The sequence below is a fragment of the Thermobia domestica genome, chromosome 4, assembly GCF_964235325.1.
Source record: "Thermobia domestica chromosome 4, izTheDome1.hap1.1, whole genome shotgun sequence".
Classification (NCBI taxonomy): Eukaryota; Metazoa; Arthropoda; class Insecta; order Zygentoma; family Lepismatidae; genus Thermobia; species Thermobia domestica.
This window is the reverse complement of record NC_137457.1, coordinates 213331923-213356092: the sequence shown is the minus strand read 5'-3', so window position 1 is coordinate 213356092 and position 24170 is coordinate 213331923. Positions and strand designations below refer to the sequence as shown.

At 36.3% G+C, this 24170-nt stretch overlaps 1 protein-coding gene across 1 annotated transcript in view; it reads right to left on the bottom strand.

The window, feature by feature from the left end:
• The window catches only part of LOC145683855 (protein dhs-3-like), a 30903-nt gene extending 19630 nt beyond the window's left edge, over positions 1-11273 (bottom strand). Inside the window, exon 1 of the mRNA XM_081755463.1 lies at positions 11139-11273. Coding sequence (XP_081611589.1) covers positions 11139-11244 — 106 coding nt within the window. The 5' untranslated portion in view covers positions 11245-11273. The remainder of the gene's footprint in view (positions 1-11138) is intronic.
• Between the last annotated feature and the right edge of the window lie 12897 nt (positions 11274-24170).

Below are 24170 nucleotides of genomic sequence, written 5' to 3'. Positions count from 1 at the left end.
GGCCAGAGCTTGCTTCAAACGCATTAATTGTCGTCGATAACGTTCTCCATTCATAGTTTCACCCGGTTGCAGCAGCTCATAGTACACCACACCTTTCATATCCCACCATATGCACAGCATAACCTTTGCACAGTGAATATCTCGTTTTGGTTGTGATGGACCTGGTTCACCTGGTTTCACCCAGGTCTTTTTTCGTTTAGGGTTCTCGTAATGGATCCACTTCTCATCACCCGTAATAATTCGATGCAGAAACCCCTTTCTGCTCTGTCGTTGAAGCAGCAATTCGCAAATGGTTTTTCGTCTTTCAACGTCTCTGTCTTTCAATTCATGTGGAACCCAATGTGACATCTTTTGAATCATTCCCATGGCTTTCAAGCGTTTGGAGACTGTTGTTTGATCAACGCCTAATGCTGCTGCAAGTTGTTCCTGCGTTTGACACGAATCCTGCTCGAGCAATGCTGTCAATTCTTCGTCTTGAAATTTTTTTGGGCTGTCCAGCTCGCTCTTGGTCTGCCAAGCCGAAATCACCACTTCTAAACCGTGCAAACCACTTCTGACACGTTCGCTCAGCTAGAGCATGGTCACCATACACTTCCACCAAAATACGATGACTTTCAGTCGCACTTTTCTGCATGTTAAAGTAATGCAGCAGGACACCCCGCAAAAACACTTTATCAGGCACAAATTGCGCCATGTTCACTTAACTACAAACTGGTGTTGTTGACGCTTTAATCCACTGCCCTATACTACGAACGATACGCGATGACAGGGGTTTGCAACACATGTGTGGATACACGGAACTGTGGGACGCTCCGTTCGTTGCGCCATCTCTTGTCCACCCGCACGAATTAATTCCTAGACCAAATAGTTGAGCATCATTTAGAGAAAGAACCACGAGATAGGCAGAAATTCCATTCACGTTAAGTTCTAAGAGATAGGAATTAACGCAAAGGAAAGGAAAATAATTATATGCGTCATGCAGACAAAGAAAAAGCATAGAAGGAGCGAAACAAGAAGAGATCCGAAGGAAAAAGAAAAGAGAAAGCGAAAAACGTGAATAAATGAAATTTTATTGCTTAAGGATACACAGCCTGCATCTTTCCCTTTTACCCTTTCTCTATCTTGGGCTACTTTTATGGGATAAATCTCTCTCAGTAGCAATACCGAAAACCATTTAAAATGCTTAATTCCTTGAAAAAATTAACTGTAAATCGACCCAAGAACCTTTAGAATGAGAGTCTCACACTCTGTCTACCTAGCTACGATTTAGAAACACATCACATTTTTGTGGGCCAACGGTTAGAGATTTTTATTTCCCCAATATCGAGTAGACTGAATAAAATTTTGAACTCGAGAATCTGCAATGTATATTAATGGCTTGTGAAAGAATATAATTATAAAGAAATACCCGAAGAGGTATATTTAAACTCTAGTTTCACATAACATTAGCCTCGATGCTCAAGCAGGACGTTAAACTTTCTCATATCTAAATGCTGCAACAACATCCACTAATACTACTTCAATCACTCATTTTCAACAATTTACTTTGACAATTTAGATTTGTATTCTCTTGACTATTATTTCTACATAACACTCTATTTTATTATGACCGAAATAAGAGTATGCTGTGCAATAACAGTATGCTCGTAAAAGTGTGCAATTTGCTGAAGACACTTGACACAAAGTTTTTACCCACTTAATTAACAGGGATGTCTTAGAGTGGTGGGATAAGCGTTGGTTTCAAATTCTGGTTTTCCTGGGTAATTAAAGGCATTTTTTATCATTTGTAATATTGATACTCTAATGTAAGATAACATGGAAAATATTTAATTTCTCTCTGTCTTAATGTTGACTACAGTTTACTCGCAATAGAAAAAAGACCTACGAAACGACTACAAGATGACATCAGCCGTATTAAACTTGATTCATACTGTTTGGGAGCCTCACGTGTTTGGCGAACAGTTGATGAATACGTAAGACATATCGTTAGTATGGGTCAAAAATATGTGTGATCAGAAACCAAAGTTATTATTTTCCAGCAATTGCTTATAAGTTTCTACTACTTCTTCTACTACTACTGTGGGGCCGCGGTGGCTCAGTGGTAGAGCGTTCACCTCTGGTGTTTGGGGTTCCGTGTTCGATCCCATCCCCCGCCAAGTGAACTATGTGGTGGACAAACACCGTGTGCGTGGGTTTCCTCGGGTTTCTCCCGTTTCCTCCCACTTTCTTCATTACACCATTTCATTCATTACTCATCATCACTGTCTCCTTTAGCCTAACCGGCATAACCGTGGAACGTAAAACTCAAAGATTTCATTTTTTCTACTATTACTGCTGCTATAAATATTAATATTTTAAGCAGTTCACCATTTCAGATACGTTCCATAACAACAAAAAGAATTGAAATTAAATCGAAAACTTCACAACATATGAGCCAAGTCTCCACTTTTCAGTAATAATAATAATAATAATAATAATAATAATAATAATAATAATAATAATAATAATATTTTAATTTAATTTAATTTAATTTAATGACACATTTAAAGTGCTAAGAACAGCGTTAGCCAAGTATAGTACTGTACAGTACAAGGTTGTTGAACATCTGCACAGAATACAATTAAATTGAAGGCCCAAAATTTAAAATTACACCATATAAGAGTACAATTGTAATATTTCATAGTTAAAACTGAGTCATATAAAGTAAGATACAATAAAGTAAAACCACTAATATAGCTCTAATCCTAATGATTAGGTTGTCTTATAATAAACTATAAAGACAACTATTTATAAAAGTTCATATATAAGCCGTTACAACAGGATAAAAAAGATAGGACAAAAGTGCTGAAAAAAACCTAACACAACCCTAGTTTCTAAGAGTCCTGTCTTCTGCTCTTAAACATTGTGAGTAAGTGCTTAATACAGAGTTTTCTGTACCGTTCTTACACAATAAATTACTTTTCCTTACTTTGTGAGTTGGTACTCTGTATGATATATTATTTACTAGGTACTTACTGTACAATTTATTTTCTAAAGTGGACTCTAAATTCTTATAGCTTGTTGTTCTCTTCTTTCTGATAAAAGATCTAGATTAAAAACCTTTAGTAACCTATCGTAGTCATAATAATATTGGTACAAATGTAAATGAAAATATACATATTTTATAAACCTTTTTCGGGCCTATTCTATTTTGTCATTATTTGTTTTCTTATTGTTCGACCAAATCGCACTTGCTAATTCAAGTTTAGGTCTGATAAGAGTTTTATATAGTCTTATGTACGTGGCGTGGTTCTTGAAATTCGACCAGTTTCTAAGTAAATTACCTGTTACAACGTTTGCTTGTTTGATGACGTTCACATGGAGGTTGAATGTAAGTTGACGACGGGATTCGAGTATGGATCTCTGCCATTCGACTTTCATGCTTTGCCAATCTGCCACAAATTCCTCATACAAAGATAAGAAAATAAGCTAGTAGTTACGGAAGATACAAATAGAACTTCCTATTTATATACGTGTTGATACAATTCAAAGAAATAATGTCTGCAAAAATAATGTCTGCCGTTTTTTTTTTTTTTTTTGGAAGTTAGAAGTTAAGGTGACGAAGAATAGTAATGTAAATCCGCACCATCGTTAAGAACGATGAGGTAGCCTCAACTTGAAGAACGTTCCGTGGTATTTTCCTCATTGACGAATGTCTATATAACTTGTTTTTGAGTTAAAGTTGGAAATTTCGATTAAGTCATTGTGACACTCATATAAGAACCTCTCCTTATACGATCATTAGTATTTTGTGTATAGTCTTACATGCAACAATTTTAACTAGCTAATAGTTTGATTGGGAGCTGCAGTGACGAAGTAGATCCAGTTGAGCTCGTGTTCTCGAACTGTTCACACCGTGAGTAGTGTTGGTCCCGCTAGAGTGCCTGATATCACTAGTCATACATTCTTTGGAAAGATATGTGACCCTTTTCCAAGTTTAGTACTTTTTTGCGTATGATTAGTGCATAGCACCCTTTTGTGTACAGTGTTTGCAGTTTAATTCTTTGTTCTACTATGGAATATAAGAAGGATTTGCAATTTCAATTAATATTTGACCGAAGATATAGAAGCGTCAAACCTAATGCTAACCAAGTATATCAGTGGTTGGAAAATAAGTTTTCTCGTACATTTGATAACATTTGTGCGCTCCAGTTGCATGCGGAATCGTATAGCATATAATAAGTTTAAAGATTTACAACCGTATGAACATATTGCCGCAACAGCTCCTTCTTCTGTCGAATTCACCCATTTGGCTGGAGAGCCTACCACAGTCCGGATCGTAGACGCTGATGACCCGATTCGATTAGTTCGTATATACAACTTTTCTTTAGAGCGACCTTTATCATTACTAGAAGAGCATTTTAAAACTTATGGTAGAGTTCGCAAAGTGGAAATGCAGCTATGGAGTACACTGTTTCCCCCTGACAGAATGTGGCATACATATTGTTCATATGGAAATACATAAGCATATACCATCTGGTATCGTAATTCAAAGTTGTAAAGTGAGTGTGACTTATGAAGAGCAGTCTATTACTTGTTTCCGCTGTCATTAAAATTTTCACACTTTTGCCAGCTGTTCCTGAAGAACGCAAAACTAGCTACAGCCATCCCTGACCAGCCGCCTCTACACATGACAGAGATCGGTAAAGTGCAACGCTCTTTTCCTTCTTCAGGATCGCTTTCGCTCCCCGTCACTGCCCCTGGCCCTCACCCAGAGTTCATTAGGGTTGCCTTCTTCGAATGGTAACAGTTTCCTGTTTTAGTGCGACCCCCAGTGAATTTATCTATAACAAATAAAGCGGTAGTTACAGGAGATCCCGAATTGAACCAAGCACCTCTGCCTTTACAGGATGCGCCTGTGGATGTCATTGATCTTGATTCCTCTCGTCCATCGGCGCAGGAAATGTTTACAGTTCTTACTGGTTCTTCGACAGAAGTAAAGCTGGACTACCGCGTCTCCAGCTGACCATCAGGTTACTTCCGTGCAACCCGATTTTCTTCCCAGCAAAAAAGAAGGTAAGTGTCTCGAACTTCTACGAGAAAGAAAGAACAAAGTGTCCTTGAGTGTCCGTAGGGCTGATCAAGCACAAACTCGAGAATTGCGTTCACATCGGGCAATATCTGATTCAGAACCTCCTTGAGTGTGGTGTGTTTAACTTTCGGTATTGACCGTAACACCTGTTTTCCAGGTTTCCGTCAACATTGTATGTTATGTTGTTGTATATTGCAGTGTTTGTTTTGGTCTTCGGAAAGAAGAGTTATCACAGTTTCTGTTATATTAGTTTTAAAATAAGTAAATTTACTACAGTGTTCATGAGAAAGATCCCTTTTCACCTTTGTAAGTATCTTATTCTTTTTCTTTTTGGTTTCTTTTTGCGCATTTTAGAATATTAACAGTAAATTCCTTTAAATTAATAATTCTTAACATTCATTGTATCAGTTCCGATTATAGTAAGGCTCTTCTAAAAGAGTTTATCGAGAGACGACGACCAAATGTTTGCTTTCTAGAAGAAATAAGTCCTCTCCTTTCATAGTTGGGGTTTCTTAGAGATTATTAACCGCGATCAAGAGACTGGGGTCGCACTTTTATTCGAAAGGGTCTCACTTATGATCGTGTTGTGTTATGACCTGAAGGAAGGGCTATACATTCTTATATTGAGAATACTTATTTCATAGCATTATAAGATCATTCTGGGTTTTTACGTACAAAAGGAAAGAGTTTTATGCAACTATGTTATTCCTTACTAACTTCCTCCGGGGATTCCTCATTGTATACTTGCCGGCGATTTCAATGCTATTGTAGATGCCCGGGATTCTCTGACGCCTACCACACCTTCTTATACTTTGTCGGAGCTGATTCGCGTTCTAAAGTTAAAAGACACATTTATGTCAAATTCACCGCATGTTTTCACCCATTGCAGTTTTACGACTAAGAGTTGCATCGATAGCGCAACGAGTTTTTGCGCTGCGGTGATACGACTCATAACAATCCCAGTGGCGATGTCCGCTATCGAAGTAGCTTTCAAAATGCCTTTCTTGGTACCGCCAGCTCGTGACCCTTCCTGTTGAAAGACTAATACTGAAATCATGTCTCGCACGGAGATGGCGGCGGAATTCTCTCTTCGATTACCTTATTGATGCAGCATGCAACGATACTACCCGACTTGGATTTCCTAGTATAATTTATTTTGTAAACCTAAAATGCGCAGCTTCTTTCCATAGTAAGGGCAGGTCGAGAGGCGAGGCGACCACCATTTACATGAATTTTTGTAGCAAGCTCTCTGCGAATTTTGGAATGCTCCGCCTTCCCTAGATAATCTGGCTTGCATTCACGGCAGCACACACCGCTTGAAAACGATTTACTCCCATGTCGGAAGAAGTTTATCATTCTTTTCTTGAGGAGATGACTATTTATCACGTTGATTTGATTTAGCGAGAACAGTGCTCTACCCTCGTTCTGGGAGATGGCACGACCACTACTGATTCAACGCAGATTTTACGAGAGTTCACGCACTACTATACAGATTTTGCGAATACACGTCCTATAGACTACACACATGCCACGGAGTTTCTGTCAAAGTTATCTCACCATCTCACGGATGACGAGTGTCAGACAATGATCAATCTTGTTACTGAAGAGGAAATTTTAACGGTCCTCCAACGTACAAAAGGTCGCAGTGCCCCCGGAGAAGGTGGATTAAATATCAAGTTTTATAAACAGTATTGGTCTCAGCTCAGTCCCTATCTTACCGCCGCTTTGTTATGAGGTAAAGCATTGGTCGTAATACAGCCATTTTAGTCCTCATTCCGAAATCTCGCGCAGCGCATTGTGTTCATGACTATAGAACTATTTCTTTATTGCCAGTTGATCTTAAGCTGTTCACCAAAGTTCTTACAGCACGACTTCGACTAATCATCCGTCACTACATTAGTCCCTATCAAGCATCACTCCATGCCACGCATAATCTTTCATATACACTTCGCTCTTTGCGCGATATATTTTCTTACATTCATTTTCGGTAGGTGTCCGCGGGTGATAGATTTAGAGAAAGCGTATAACAGTTTAGATCACGGTTTCTTGCAGATACTCGAAGCTTGTGGATTTCCTTTAGCCTCCCTCACGTCTTTAGTAATCTATATACCACGGCCAATTTCTACATCCAGATTAATGAACACTTATCCCCTCTTATTCCGCTACAACAGAGATTGCATCAAGGTTGTAGTTTGCCAACGACTATATTCGCACTCGCATTAGATGATTTACTCAGAACGTTGGCCACCCTGTACACCCTGGACCCTCTCGTTTCTTGAGTCAAAATATATTTGCGTACGCGAATCACGTCACAATTACAGGCATGGATCCTGTTCTTATGGCGCGGGTTTTTGCAGTGTTGTAGCGTTTCGCACTTTGTTCCGAGTTACATTATAATGTACAAAAAAGTAACCTATTACAGTTCAATGGTTTTCATGTACCTGCTAACGAGCCTAGGGTGCCATGTGTTCCTCACGTCACTTCGTTGAAGATCTTAGGGATCCCATTTTTGTCACAACCTGCTCCCCTTTCGAGGAGATTTGGTCCCCGCTATTACTACAGATTTTCCAGGTTTTGTTTTCCCAGCGTTTCCATCGCCTTCATTTAATACATCGTATCCATTTCATCAATATTTACATTGCATCCAAACTGTGGTATCGTGCTCAAATTTTCCCATTACCGGAATTGTTTGCTAAACGATTTGACTTTATTCCTATGGAATATTTGTCGTGGCTTCTTTTTTCGCATTCCACGTACAGGCCTATATCTTCTCCGTTTGCAGGAAGTGTTGCGTCTCGTGAGTGAAATGTCAAATTCAGTTCATGCTAGATTTCTACACTGTCGTTGCTACTAACGAATCATTTACACACCAATGGATACGATGTTTCTGGCTAAGTTATGAATTCCCTGTGAGCCTCACGTTTATTAACCTTGCTGATTGTTGCCAGGCGTACATTACTTCATTAATTCGTTATTGGACATACGAAGGTGTGATTCTCTGCCCTACGGGACAAATTCACGTACCTTGTATAGCTTCCTTCTCTCATTGACTTACGATCATATTATTCGCCGAATTCCTCATCTGTATCCTTAGACTATGTGGTCCCAGGTATGGGTTAATATCTCTGCCCCGGTATTAACTTCATATATAAGGTTGAATGGTTTCAAGTGGTTCATCAGCTGGTTCATACGAGCTCGTTTATTTGATTTAAATACTGTTCCTGACCCGCTGTGTTTTCGGTACGCAAAAGAGGATACACTGACCCATCTGTACGATCAGTGTGTTGGTGCTCCAGCAATCTGGAACTGTCTTACGTCCTCCTTAGGACAAATTTGTCGACGTCCTCCACACCAGTTTACAGTATCACATTTTTTGTCTCCGGATTTTCGTTATTTCCCACAGACTAAACACGAAGCTGTGCTTTGTCTTGTGGCGTGTATGTCCATCGCCATGTGCTTTTGCTGGATGCTCGCACCCAGTTTTATTTTTTAAAATGTACTGGCCGAAAGTTCTTTCCACCCGAGTTGGACAGGCAGTATTTTCGTCGGTTTTTAAAAGTGGTGTTGCAGTAAGCTCCTTCTTTCTCGTAATTATGAAAGAAAAAACAGCAGATCAGCTACTTTTTATTTATGTTTATCCTTTCGTTTTTACTTTCATTTTGGCTATTATTGTTGTAAATTTCGGTTTTTATTCTTGTATGTAAGCACTACTGTATTGTACCGGAGTAAGTCCTTTTCTTGTACACCTATTTCTCTAACGACAAGCACATGAACAATAAAATAAGTAGGTAACTGGTTAGTGCATTGAACTTCTATTCGGCGAACTAGGGTTCAAATCCTGGCGAGGTTCAAACTTTTTCAAATGTTTTAATTTGAATACATACTCAGTGTGATAAGCAAGATTTCCTCTCCAGAAAGAAAAAAAGATGTTAGAATGAGGAGAATTGAAGAAGTTCTGTCAATAGAGGCAATGATTTACGAAGTTATTTCCAGCAGTTGTTCTAGATTTGATATTTGAACCTACTTTCAAGCATTTTCTGATTCATGTGTAATCAGTCTTTTTATTTCTCTAAACATACAGTATATAAAAAATAATACATTACATACACAGCAATATTGAGAATAATATATGGTGTTCATTGGACAACACGATCCGAACCATAGAAATTTATCTTAGAATGGAGAACTGTTTCGTTAGTCACGTACTTTACAATTTTACCTGGATAAACACCTGGATCAGGGCTAGCAACTGTTGTCAGTGCCTAGGAAAATTTCGTGTGCGTTGAGTTGCATCTACCCAGGCACATTCTCACAACTGCAAATTATCTGGACCCCTAGTAATGGAATTAGAGCAATTAGGGGGAGATACTTTTACTGATGGCTGTATGTAATCACGTTATTTCGTTTTGACCGACATTCCATGTAGTTTAGTTTGCGTTTCATTTCATTGTCTTGTTAAATATGTCTATCACTTTCCTATTTGGTCTTCGTATTTTTTACTTTTTCGCACATGTTTTGTAGGTCCATTCTTATAGTTTTAATTCTTGCTGCATGTCATTTTGTCCATGTTTAAGGTCTAGTAGTATGTTTCTAATGCCATCTAGTGTCGGTCCGGGGTTTGGCTCTATTCCTTGAGATAATAATAATAATAATAATAATAATAATAATAATAATAATAATAATAATAATAATAATAATAATAATAATAATAGCGTAACACTGATAACAGCACGTTTCCTCATACTTTTGTAAGTGTTTGCGTCACTTGAATTACCTTTCTGATAGCTGTTCAGTCCCTGAACAGAAGCTGCCTATGATAGTTCTGTATTATTCAATAGTATCGTCTATTTGTCAACACCGCTCGAGGAGCAGCAGCCCTGCACGTCGTTCTTCGCTGAACTGAACTGATTGAGATACATGAAACGTCATGGCCTCTAGGCGAGTGTACATCAGGATGGACCGCAAAATTAGTTTTTTGGTATTTATGAGCCATGAAACATGTAAATTCATTGAAATTTTGAATTCGATATTTTTTCACGATCCCCATGCTTCCTTGTCTCCGAAATAAAACTGAACAAAGTGTATTAATTGGAGAACGATGTCTCAGAAATAACTCAACTTACTTTTAAGTGATTGCATAATCTCCAACTTTCTTCAAAATTGAAAACAACGCAAGGAAATTCCTGATTTTTGTTCTTGAAGGTTCTCCTTCTTTTATCTTAAAACATTTTGGTAGCTCTCTATTATTAAAACTAGCAGCGTTCACCCCGCTTCGCTGCGGTCACCCCGGAACGCAATAAACGTTGTTACTTAGATAATTTTTACTTTTTCGCTTTCAAGTGATATGATAAAAACCATAGAAGATTGCAGTAAATGTTAACATTATATCGCCTGTCATTTATGTTAACCCGCCCCGCTTCGCTGCGGTCACCCCGGAACGCAATAAACTTTGTTACTTAGATAATTTTTACTTTTTCGCTTTCAAGTGGTATGATAAAAACCATAGTAGATTGCAGTAAATGTTAACATTATATCGCCTGTCATTTATGTTAACCCGCCGAGTGACACGGTCATGCGGGTTGCATATAAATACGTTTATTTTTACCTATGATGAACTAACAAAGGATTTGTACGTTATGGACACTTGAATGGTCAATTATCTCAAGACACTGGTAATTAAAAATTAAAGTGATATGATAAAAACCATCTAGGGTCCAAATCCTAATAACCCCCCAAAAATGAAAGAAATTGGTTCAGCCGTATTAGCGTGATGAGGGAACAAAGGATTTGTGCGTTCTCTTTTATATATATAGATATGAAGATTCTACACATGTAACATTTTTTTTGGGTACAAGATTGCACAGCGAGCATTTTCTTCACTTCTGTCTTTCTGTACTGGGCAGCCTTCCGGCTTGCTTCACGCTAATCCACCGAAGAAACTCAATTATTTACTTTTAATTGTGATAGATGAATAATAAACAAAATAAGAATGGCAAAGATTACGAACAAATTTTGTTCAGTATACATTTCTTCTAAATCTATCGTTATTTAAATCTAATAAACATACCAGTGACACCAAACTTTGAACAGCTATAAGGAATCATCCGTGGTAAACCAGCAAGCCCAGTCATTGAAGAAATACCAACAATATGTCCATGGTCCTTCTCTAACATACTTGGCAGGAAAGCTTGTACAGTCTGTAAAGATTTTACAAAGTATATATGAAAGAACAAGGAATTTACTGAATGCAAGTGTAGGTTAAAGTAATGGCAAGACGTCTTTTTTAAGTTACTTATTACATTGTAATGTATTATATTAACGCTAACATTATTATAATGTTAGCGTTATTTTCCACATTCTTCGATAGTATTACTTTCCTCGTATCTACCACCTTCTATGTTCAAGACATACTATCAGCACGTCTGCATTTGCTGATGTTCTGCAGTGACCATGCAGTGAAGTGACTATATGCACGAATTATTATGGTTTACCATATACATATGAGCATTTTCGGACTTCTTTGATATTTTTTTTATTCTGGCATCTATTTGCATTTGCAATTAAATTTAAATACATTTAATTCTCTTCTAAACACGAAAATGTGTCTTTTATTTGTCACATAAATGCATATTTTAACCAAGTTTTAGTTTAGGTCATATTTGAATCCGGAGGGATTTAAAAGCATAGTTTTGATCATATTTTGCACAATTTTCACTTCCTGTTCAGAATTATATTTGCCAATATTGTCAACGAGGTTGTTTGGAATTCCGTTTCTTAGAAATAGTTAGCCTTGCGTATCGTGATTAGAACGAATTCTATACATTGTGAGGAGTAATGGTTCTTAATCTGACGTAACGTCAACCACTTTAGAAGAAGAAATCATCTCCTTAGACTTTGCCTGTCTCTATGTTTCTCTCTTTTACCTCCTTTGCAGTGGTATAGCCCGAGAAAATAGATTTGGTTGTTTAGCCAATTCGAATTAAAGCTAAATATACAATTGGACAAAAAATCTAAAACGTTTGCAAAAGTGTGAGAATCATACTTAGTATGGTGTGAATGCTTCTTTTGCGTCCAAAACAGATTGGATCCGACGTGGAATGGACGTATACAGCTCCTGAATCGTGGTGTGTGGAATTTTGTACCATTGCTCCTTCAAAACATGCTCCAGTTCCTTAAGGGATGCTAGTGGAGGGTAATGAGACCGAACACGCCTTTTTAACTCAGACCACAATGGCTCAATGATGTTCAGATCGGGTGATTGTGGGACCCAGCGGAAGTGTGATAGCTCCTGGTCATGCTCCTCAAACCATGATTTCACCGTTTTGTAACGTGATAGGGTGCCAAATCATCTTGGTAGATGCCATCACCATCAGGGAACAATATTTGGGCCATGGGTAGAACCTGGTCCCCCAAAATGGCCTCATACGCCTTAGCATTCATCATTCCATGCAGGGCTATGATGGGACCTGCAGAAAACCACGATATCACTGACCATACTGTAACAGAACCACCCCCACGATTTACAGTTGGGAGCAGATAGTCTGTATCATAGGCCTGGGACGGTGTTCTCCATACGTTAACATGACCGGTTGTTGGAAACAAGGTGAAGGTCGATTCATCGCACCACATTACGTGTTTCCACTGCTCGAATATATGCCTTGTGGTCCTTGCACCACTGGATACGCCTCTTCGCATTTACTGCTGTGACCAGGGGTTTGGCGATAGCGGCCCTACCATTAGTTTTCATTTTATGAAGTTCCCGTCGCACTGTTTTCGATGAAATCGGGTTCTGTAGGCTGGAATTGAGTTCAGACGTAATTTTCATTGCAGTGGTCTTCTTTTTAGTTGCTACAATCCGTTTTAATGCCCTCCGGTACTTATCAGACAGGATTGTCTTTCGACCACTGTTGTGCTTTGCAGACGTCGTTTGCGCATGAATTGTGTATGCTCTCGTGACATTGGGCACAGTGCCTTTCGATTCCCCTACAATGTTCGCCACTGTTGCCAGTGAAGCTCCAACCAGACAGGCACCAACGATTATGCCTCTTTGGAAGTCTGTCACATCGACCATTTTACCGCACCACTTTCACACCACGAACTCACAGGTGAACTGGTTACTGCTGACGGAAGAGGAAGGTCCACATGACACATTTAAAACAAAAAACGATCGGCAACGGCAACACGTGTTGTACAGTGGAGGGCCAAACTTCCGTGTCCTGTATGAAGTATTTTTAGATTTTTTGTCTAGCCCCTGTACCATAACGGAGCGCCACATACCCAAATGAGGAAAACGACAGATAAAGATGATTCATTCTCTATCAATTGTAAATAGATTGAAAACAGCGTTGTGCTTGATTAAAATTTCGTGAAATTTCTGTTGTCTAGCTATACTTAAAAGTCCAATTCCGTTCTTAAATATTGGTGGGAGCACAGTCGGAGCTAGGTCAGTGGCAACCCCTGTTCCCCTCGGCTCGTTGTATTGAAATCACCATTGGTTTCGACATTTGATGGAGGTTTTAGTCTGAGAGAATCTGACATCACTTAATATGGTTTGAAAGCGTCAAAGTGCTTGAGTAGTATAAAGTTGGGATTTGCGTTTGTTTGTAGGCTCTCTTGGTCATATTTTGCAATTTTTTACACCATAAATGCATGCATAATTTCAGTTTTTGAGTAACCACCATTCTCAAATTATAGTGGTTATAAAACTGGTAATGATAATGATGTTTAATGATGTTTTATATAAGTGGACAGGAACAGGAGCAGGTGCAACAGCGCCTCATGATAGTAAAATAACAATAAAGAGATAAGAATGCCAATTGTTGAATATGAATCAAATTACGAAAGTGTGTTAAAGTTAAATATTCTTAAAGAATCTAAAATTATGTTTTCATTTCACACTTATCACTGTGTGAAGAAGATGTAGAAGATTCTTTCTTGGAATTTGATTTAAGTACTTAATTTAATTCTAGACAATTTTGTATGCCCGATTTTGTAGTTGTAGCCTTTCAAAGTGATAGAAGTAACAATCAGACTGAAGATTTTAGTAAATTTGATCATTGTAAAGTTAAAAATATTTATCTTAAGAATGGACGCCAGAAGATCTTTGCAAAAGAAAATAGAAATTTAGATATTACACTACATTTAAGAGAATAACATGTGGAAATACAGAAATGTTCTTTGATTAGATGACTTCATTAACAATAGACCAATATATGTGATTAATTATAGTAAAAGAAAGAATGTGTCTATAAATGAAAGAAGTAATATAAAAATTGCAGTAGATTTTGCAGAAGCAGTAACTGATAATACAATTTGTTATGTGATTTTAATTGGTCAAAAGAACTTTACTTATGTTCCTAAGAATGAAAAAGTAGTAGAAGAGTTTAAGATATATTTAGTTTTAGATTTAATTTAGAACTTTTATAGGTATTTCCCATAAAGGTTGCTATAAGATCAAAATTGAAATTTATAAACAAAGATTTTCTATTAAATAAATAGGACAGAACACGTTGAATTTTTAAATAAGCTTGGAAACTTAGAAGAGAAACCAGTTGTGGGTTTAGCGAGAATTAGAGTTAGACATAGAACATCAGATTCTAAAAATGAAAAAAATAAGGACTAAATATGGTAGAAGTATTTTAGTTGAGTATGAAAACTTTAAGGTATTTCTTCCGGTATTTACCAAACACTTAACTCTCTGAGGCACGGTGGGAAGTTGTGCTTACCACCCGTGCTATTCATTTTTTCGTTCAACTATTAACTGAAAAATTAAATTTATTTGGTGTGTTTAGAGATTGTGTACATGTATAATTTTAATGAAAATTCAAAAAAATTCAAATAAATGTTTTCGTGCAGTAAGGGGTACAAAATAACGCTGGCTCCGGTGCCTCAAAGAGTTAACTGATAAAATGATAAGTGATATAGCTAAGGTAAATTAAAGGTTTAATATACTGGTCTGAAAGATAATTACCCGACATTTGAATTCTGTGTTTAAGAAAATGAATAACTTATTCAAAGATTTACTATATAATAAATAAAAAATGGCTTTCTATTTAAACAAGAAAAATGATATTACTGTTTTAAGACCTTTAAATTATAAGATTTAGAAGAAGGCAAAGCTTACGAAATAACATTATGGAAATTAATTCAAACACAATATACAGGTAAAAGTGTTTTAGTACGTTTAGATGGGAAATATATATATTAAAAAATCATTGTTACCACAAAGATATACCTAGGTAATGAAGATACAGGGCAAGTAATTAAAGATATGAGAATATATAAACTATTTATGCGTTATGATGGTATGAAGCCATTAATTAATGGGTGTTCTATGCATCAAATATTTTTCAAGAATGGACCATTAAAAATGAAATTATCAAAAAATCTATTAGGAAAAAAGCGAGTAATTAATATGGATCCTTAAACTAGATTCATTGTTACTAGCGATTTTAAAATTCTTGTAAAGAATGTACAAGATAGTGTTTAAATTGCCTTTGATATACACGGGTGTTTATCTTCCTTAAACTACGATCACTGGGCAAAATTTAAAAAGTCATTCTTTTCAACTGAAAGTGAGGTAAGTCGCAGATTCCATCCCCAGGATCCAAACTTATAATTATCATGGAAACACACACACACACAAACACACACACACACACACACACATATATATATATATATATATATATATACATACAGTGAAACCTCTCTAAAGCGGACAGCCGTGGGGAATCAAAAATTGTCCGCTATAGAGAGGTGTCCGCTATAAAAATTCCGTTTCTTTTCGGTTTTTCCGGTTAAGGTTTATGATACGGACACGCGGTACCGTTGGTAAGTATGCCCTATCGTGAGAAAAACGAGGTATGAACCATGATCCTACAATAAATAGTAAGGAAGCAGTAGCTGTTTGAGTGAAAGTCTAAAATTTACATCAGAAAGCGGATATCCTTAAAGGGTTAAACTTCTTGCAATCTGACGCCTTTGTTACATTTCTATCTGATAATTCATTGTTAAGAGCTCTTCTTTGTTCTATCAATCTCTCAAGCATTCCATGTATGCTGTTCCACCGAGTTTTAACTTGTTGCATAAGGAAATGTACTTCCAATTCTAATAACCTTTACTGTTTTTGCAGTTCTGACGTTGCCAACGTACTATGTTTAAAGTGGGAAACAATCCGAATAACTACACTTAACATTTTCTCGATTTATTCTATTGCAAGACCCTTATTTATACAGATTTGTAGGGTCTGAGCAAAACAACATATGCTTGCATACGGAAGTTCTCGTACCTAGTGTTGTAAAAAAACGGTTTTTTTTCTGTGAAGTTTTTTTTCAATAAAAAACATCGTTCTTTTTCATGTTTTTTTTTCAAATGTCTGTTTTTTTTCTGGCAACTATTATTTATTGATTTACGTTGCAGATTATTGAAATAATCAACAGAACTTGAGTCGAAGCCCTCGTAACTTACAAATCTTTTGTTTCTTTGTACCTATATATTAGCAAAATTGTGTGATTATTCCTTTCGGCCCCAGGTCATTTTTGGCGTTTTCCTCATTTCCAGTTAGTGACTTATTGCTCAAAAACCATTCATTCGATTAATATGGTTAAGGCCTTGTGTTTTAGAAAATAGATGTGACTATTTTTTGGTGTAAGTTGCATTGCAGTGTTGCTAATGGGTGGGAAATTATTGAGGGAAATGTAGGGGTGAAAATTTACAAAAAAATCCCTAACCGAATTTCATTTTTTTTTTTTGTATCTAGTACCACTCCTGCTATATGGGTTCAAATCACCTAAAAGAATCTTTGGTGTGTTGACAAGATACAGTGAAATCCTGTAGTCGCTTGCTTCCATCCAAAGAGAGAAAGAAAAAATTCTGTCATACACATGAAATTTTGACACTTTTTACACCTCACAAGCAAAAATCAGATATGCCGGGGCTACAACTTCTCTAATTATCCTATTGAAACTTTTTATGGTGCGTTCTGTAGGGCAAAGAGGAAGCTTTCAGGTAGTGGTACGTTTGTTTCAATGTAGCCAGTAAGAGGGTAATATTAGAGGTGAAAATGGATTTTTTTCCGAATTTTTCACCTAAAAGCGGGAATTAATTGTTTTGGCTGGAAACACTGCCATCAGACAGACGAAAACTATCTAAAAATAAACTTGGTACTCCAAGAATATATCCTACAAGTATCATGGCGATATATAACAAAGTAAGCATGAAATTTTAAAAAAATCTCATTCTACCTCAGAAATTCACCATTTTCTTACCACTTACAGAGCATGGTTTATTATAAACCTCAACTGTACTTTCCCTAATTATTCTAGTGAAACTTTTTATGGTGCGCTGCTTAGGCTAAGAATGAGGCTCCTAGACACTGCTACGTTTGTTCGAATGTAGCCAAGAAGAAGGAAATAATAGAAATAAAAAGGGAATTTTTTCCAAAATTTGCCCCTAAAATCTGGAATTAAAATTTTCTGTATCTGGAAACACTGCTATCAGACACACACAAACTATCTTAAAATAAGATTTGGTATCCCTCTAATATATCCTACAAGTATTGTGACGATATCTAATAAAGTAAGCATGTCAATAAAAAATCTCTCATTCTACCTTTAAAAAAATCACAGTTATCTTCCCAATTAGAGAACAAGGTCTACTGTAAACCTCAACTGTACTTAACCTAATTATCCTATTGAAACTTTCTATAGTGCGTTGTGTAGAGCATAGACGAGACTTCCAGATACTGGTATGTTTGGTCCGATATAGCCAACAAGAGGGAAATAATAGAGACAAAACAGATATTTTTTCCAAAATTTCCCCCTAAAATCTGGAATTAAAATTTTCTGTATCTGGTAATACTGCTACCAGACAGACGTAAACTATCTTAAATTAAACATTGGTACACCACTAATATATCCTACAAGTGTTATGACGATATTTAAGGAACAAAACTTGTAATTACCAAAAATATATTACGGTAAACAGAAAAGTAGGGAAAAACTAGAAAAATCAAGGGTTAAAACCTAAATATGAATTCCTCGTGCGTTCCCTAATTATCCCATTGTAACGATCTGAACTTACGTTTCTTAAGTAAGGACAAATGTTCGATTGGCGTAAGTTGACTTGCACTCGGACGTATAGGTACGGATTTATAAGTAAAAATTTCTAATTTTTGCCCAAATTTAGGAAAATTTTAATTTCCCTAATTGGCAACACTGCGCGCAGGCCCATCCAATTGATGTCATCAGTTAGGTATCCATCCGAGGTATCTACCTGGCAAGTCTTAAGGAGGTCTTTCTACAACGAAGGAAGCTACAGGGAAAAAAGCAGTAAAGGAAATTCGTAATCAGAAAATTCTCGCATTTTTGACTGGGGTGAAATTTGAGAAGGAAATTGGACACCAGAAGAAAAAAATTAATATAATAAACTATAGTCCAACCATATTTTGCAAGAATAATATCCCGATATCTTAATTAGTGTCCACACAGGAGTGGATTAAACAAATGACACACCCGTGTGTGCCACTTTGGCCACCTGGGCCACTGAGTATACATTTGATTACATTTTGTTTTACTAATAACTCGTGTTGTTGTTGTAGTTATAGTCTCGACTAATAATACTATCGTAGTTGTAAACAATAACTTTATAAGGAAAATTTCTCCTTTTTACATCTTAGTTCCAACACTGTTGGTGAGAAATGCAGGGTGTTTCAAAATGAATTTTGGGGTTTTAAGTCTTCGTAGTACTTATTACATTTTACGTACAATTATAAGCAATGCATCAAGTAAAAGAGCACCTCAAACAGTCTTTGCTACAAGTGTTCAATGTGAGATTCATTCGTCACACGGCACACATCTAGTCGATAGGCGAGAAAAGGCCCATAAACTTTCCGCCCTATGGCACAAAACACATTCAATTTAGGAGAGTCTCGTTTCAAGTGTACCATCTCCTGAGGATTTGCTGACGGCCAGATACAAACATTATGAGTGTTCACATTAGCTCTTAGGTGAAATGTCGATTTATCACTGAAGACGACACGATCCAGAAAATCTTCATTGTTATGCAGCAATATTTCACTTGCGAAATTGGCATGTAAACCGTAGTCTGTAGGCTTTAGACCTGTAGCAACTGCAAACGATAAGGACGTAGTTGCAAGCGTCTCCTTAATATTCTTCACACAGACCGTTGCACTGTACAGATTCAGTCTTTATTAAAACACAAAAAACTTTCTGCTCTCCAGTTTACATCTTTGCTGCTTGCTGTTTCTAACGGCAGACAGAAGAAACAATGCATGTACATGCGTGCGTACAAAACTTTTGAGTTGCTCTTTCATTTGATATAATATTTATAATTGTAAGTAAATTGTAATAGATACTACAAAGTTTTAAAATCCTAATATTAATTTTGAAACACCCTGCATTACTTCAAATTGTGTCATCCTATATTCATGTCTTGTATATACATATCATCAGGGCCGGCCCTAGGCAATTTGTCGCCCCGTGCAATGGCATAATTTGCCGCCTCCTCCTTTCTCCAGAAAGAACAAATCTTAAAAGTCATGATTTTAAGTATGCTACTCCAGCATGAACAACAAAGGTGAGGGTAAGTGCAGTTGCACTTAGAAAGGCTTAAATACTTACTAAAAATGCAATCCCGTTGTGTGTGTGTGTTTTTAAATATTAATCTATTATGTTAGTGAAACATAAAGCAAACACACCTGCAGAGGATAGATGGTAATCCTTTTTATAGAATTCACTATCGAGCTTCAATCTCAATGTATCAGTTTGCAATTCCAGTGCAACTAGTTCTTTTATCTTTATTTCTTGATTTCTCTTCTATATCTGTTAACATTTTTTAAAAAATTTGTTTCTATCTTCAATGATAAGGAACTTGTTTCTGACAAAAACAAGACTAGTTGTCATATCAAAACTGTGATAACTTACTAAATGGAACAGATATTTACTACTATTCGAGAATTGAATTCTTGCATTTGGCAACAAGCAAGCAATTTGTGCTCGGATTTATTCAACTATTTGCTTTAGCATTGTCCATGTGGCCTTAAACTAATGCATCCTAAACATAATTTATGAATGTAGTATTCAAATAGAAGGTCAGCTTAGTAAATGTAACTACCATCATCATAAAGTCTGTTTCCAACAAGAAATATTTAATTTAAATAATATACTTATGACAGATTTTGCCGGACCCTCCAAACTTGCCACTCCACGCAAATGCACGTTTTGCATATATGGTAGAGCCGGCTCTGCATATCATATGTATCTAGTCGACAAATTATTTATATATGACATTTAGAAAAATACTATTAGGCAAATTAGTATTAGTTTTTATCTTTAGACAAGTTATATGAATTTTATACTGTTCGTGACATTATTTTCGTACTTATTAAAGGCCTGCTTTCACGAAAAAACAAAATTTCATTTCTACTTTTATTTCTTAGTTGATATTGATGAAAACTGCTGAAACCCGAATTGTTAATAGGTATGGTATTTATATAAATTGTAAAATATTTGTAGCGTATCAGTACCTAGCGTTTAATTTAAGTTGCATTTTACGGGGATTATACCTACATAAAAATATTTAATACTTCAATAGACGTAAGATGCATTACAAATGACTATTTAAAAAAAACGAAATTTAGAAAAAAACCGAGAGGCAATGTTTTTTTTTCTAAAAAAACGTTACATTTCTGAAAAAAAAGAACGTTTTTTTTTTCTATTTACAACACTACTCGTACCGCACTTGTGATATTACTAGCATTGTCATAGACAATTGCATGTATTTTATCTAAAATATACCATTACTCTGCAACATGGGCTAAGTGCTGAGTTAGGTTTACCCTTGTGTGCCTCACTTCTATTTCAATTATTTGAAGGACTGAAGTTATTGAACTTATATGGAAGCATATAGTGGACTGTGATTGTAATATAACTTTCCGTAGCCTGCGAAGCCCAGCTATCTGTTGTCAAATCACTCGATTCCGCAGCCACACTTCTCCTTAGAAAACAAGGCCTCAATACGGCGAGTCACAGTTTGCCTGGATGGTGAGTGATAACTTGGTTCTACTTCATTCATAAATTCAAGAAACCGAATTGCTTCAACGAAAGGCAAAGGAAGAAGATCCTTTGGTACCATATTACTTATTTTACTGTCAAGCACCTCTGCTCTTGCGGAAGAACATGGTTTAGGGTCTCTGAGATAAGACAGAATTATTTTCTGTTTCTTAGATACTACTATGTTCCCTTATTTGTAAAACAGTTTTTCTGGGATCTTTCTGTTACTTTAGATGCATTTGAGCGTGCGCCAGGTGAAGCGATAATCTGAGATATAGAGGTATTATCATCTACGTTTATGAAATAATAATAATAATAATAATAATAATTAGGAGTTCACAATTTAGTAACAAAACATGAATGTAGAATAATAAATAGAGCAACCCACATTATGCTTTATTTTTTTTCCAAACTATGCTTTATTATTAATTTCAATCATTGTTTTACATTAATCGTGTATAACGTATAATATTTACTATACATTAAATATTCTACATATCTTGATCTATTTATTATTTTATGCAACCAGTTTCTTTCATATTTAATGAACTTTCTACCTAATGCACTGTAAAGAGAGGCTTTACTCGAGTCAGGTTTTTTTTTTTCTTTTTTTTAATCACTTGTGTGCGCCTTAGAAGTGCATATATACAGAAAGGGAAAGTAAAAGATACCACCAAAAAGTACAGAAAGTGCTCAACTTCAAGAGGTACACATAACAATATAGTGTGGAGTTCTTGTGTACTATTCATTGTTGGTGGAAGTTTTCTTCTTCTTGTCCTTTATTCTTTTCTCCACGTCAAAAGATTAGACCAAAAAGTTTGCAGAAATAAAAATAAGCTTTTCATTGTTGCATGGTTATATTCTCAATGATTTTGCATTGTGCTATATCTTTTAAATTATGCTTTATGCTTTATTTTCTAAAATTATGCTTTTAAAATTAGTTTCTTCTGGACCCTTAGACAGAAACAACCGTGTTCAAGGTACCAACCATATGTGTAAATAGCTATTATGCTTTTTATGCTTTGTATGCTTTTGGGTTGCTCTAATAATAAGTAAAACTTTCAAATGCATACAGAAACATAGACAATAAGTCAGCATTGAGAACTGAATTGATGTATAGATGACTAGGTGGAATCGTCCTTCAGTTTAAGAGAAATTAGCGGAAAAAGTTACGAAGAGAATTATGTGGAATAGATCATTATATGAATAGCTGGCGCTAGTTTCAAGTAGTGCTACATACTATGGTATTTGTAGTCAATAGTACCGGTATTTGGAATTCGTGACGCTTATAGTTGCAAGATGGGGGTAACACTAGAGTAAAGTGTAAAATTGAATTACATCAGTAGAATTGAATTTATCTTAGGGTTAAAAAGTCTATGGCACAGATCGGATGCAGAGATGGAGTGAGTCAGTGGGTCGGTGGGTCAAGTGGGTCAAGTTTTCTGAATGGGTCAGTGGGTCAACAGCATGTGACCCACTGTGACCCACTGCGACTCACCACCCACCGTGACCCACTGCGACTCACCACCCACCATGACCCACTGCAACCCACCATCCACCGTGACCTACTGCGACCCACCACCCACCATGACCCACTGCGACCCACCGACTCAGTCTGATCTACCGACCCTATCTTATCACTGCATTGTAGACAGTATCTTCTGAAGACTGGTAAATTTGTCTCCGTTTTACTTTCAAGACTTCATTTCCCTTCCTTTTCCATTTGTTTCTATCTACTTGCCTGAGGTGAGTTTATCTAAACAAGTGAAAAAGGAACTTCAGGCACTTTTGGATATTGATATTTGTAATTGTAATAATAGCAATAGGGTTTATACTACTACTTGGCTTTCGAGACCTGTGAGTTTTTAGAGGAGCTAACTACTGGAAAAATACATTTTTGAATCACTGTAATATATAAATGATTACATAAAAATTGAATGTAACTATGTGTGCCTGATTATCACGCAAAGTCAAATGAAATGACATTTGGTATATAGTTAGGCCTTAATCCAAACTGAGATGTTATATTGCTTTCATTATAATACATAATATCCTAAGGAGGTAGTGAGGATCCGAACTTGTGCGAAAAGAAAATGAGTATCTTGCAAGCCGTTAAACTTACGGAGCTGAAATTCAGTGTATTAGCTCTTTATTGAAAATAAACAGAATGTGTCCAAGCATTTTTTAAAATTCTCCTTTGTGGAGGGGGCACTTTCTATATATGGAAAATTGATAGTGAGTTGGTTTGTAAAAATGATCGAAAACGATCGATATTAGTTAAGAAAAAATCAGAAACAAAAAATACAGTGCTTTGCTTCATATATCCATTGCTTTCTACTATAATAATTGTTGAAGCTTATGTTTATTATATGGAGCGCTTACAACACAGGGCAATCAACCCACAAAGTTGTGAGAAAAAATAGGCATAAAATTTGTACTGTAAGTTTAATTGCATGGAAAGTTTAAGTTTGGATTGTACACATAATTATATGGAAAATTTTACTCTTTTTTTTTTTCTTTTACGTTGGTCTACTTACCTTGGTTTGGGACTTTCAAATTTCATCCCTTTTCCACTGAAAAGTATCGATAATTCATCAAGGAAATAATTATACTATGATGATTCAATTGAAATTCATCGTAATTAGGTCCATGGCAAACAGCAGTGTGGTAATTAAAAGGGAAGAAAGAGGGAAATTCCCATTCACCTCTGAACACTTTCCAGGAACCTCGTTCCCTTTCGGTTTCTAGACGGGGGAGGGAACTTGGTAATGGCATCAAACTTTCATGTGTAATTACAAAAATTAAATATATAAACAAATAAGAAATCATCAGTTTATCAGGCTTTAATTGATAATTTATGCACAAGATTCCCTATCGAAGGTGTGGTAGATGAAGTTTCTGTTCTCCATGAGTCGACATTGCCAACTGACATCGTCGATATGGAAAATATGTGGTATGGTGATAGAGAGATGATACTTCTTGCTGAGTATTTCAAAACTGATCAAGAAAAATCGTTATCAGACTTA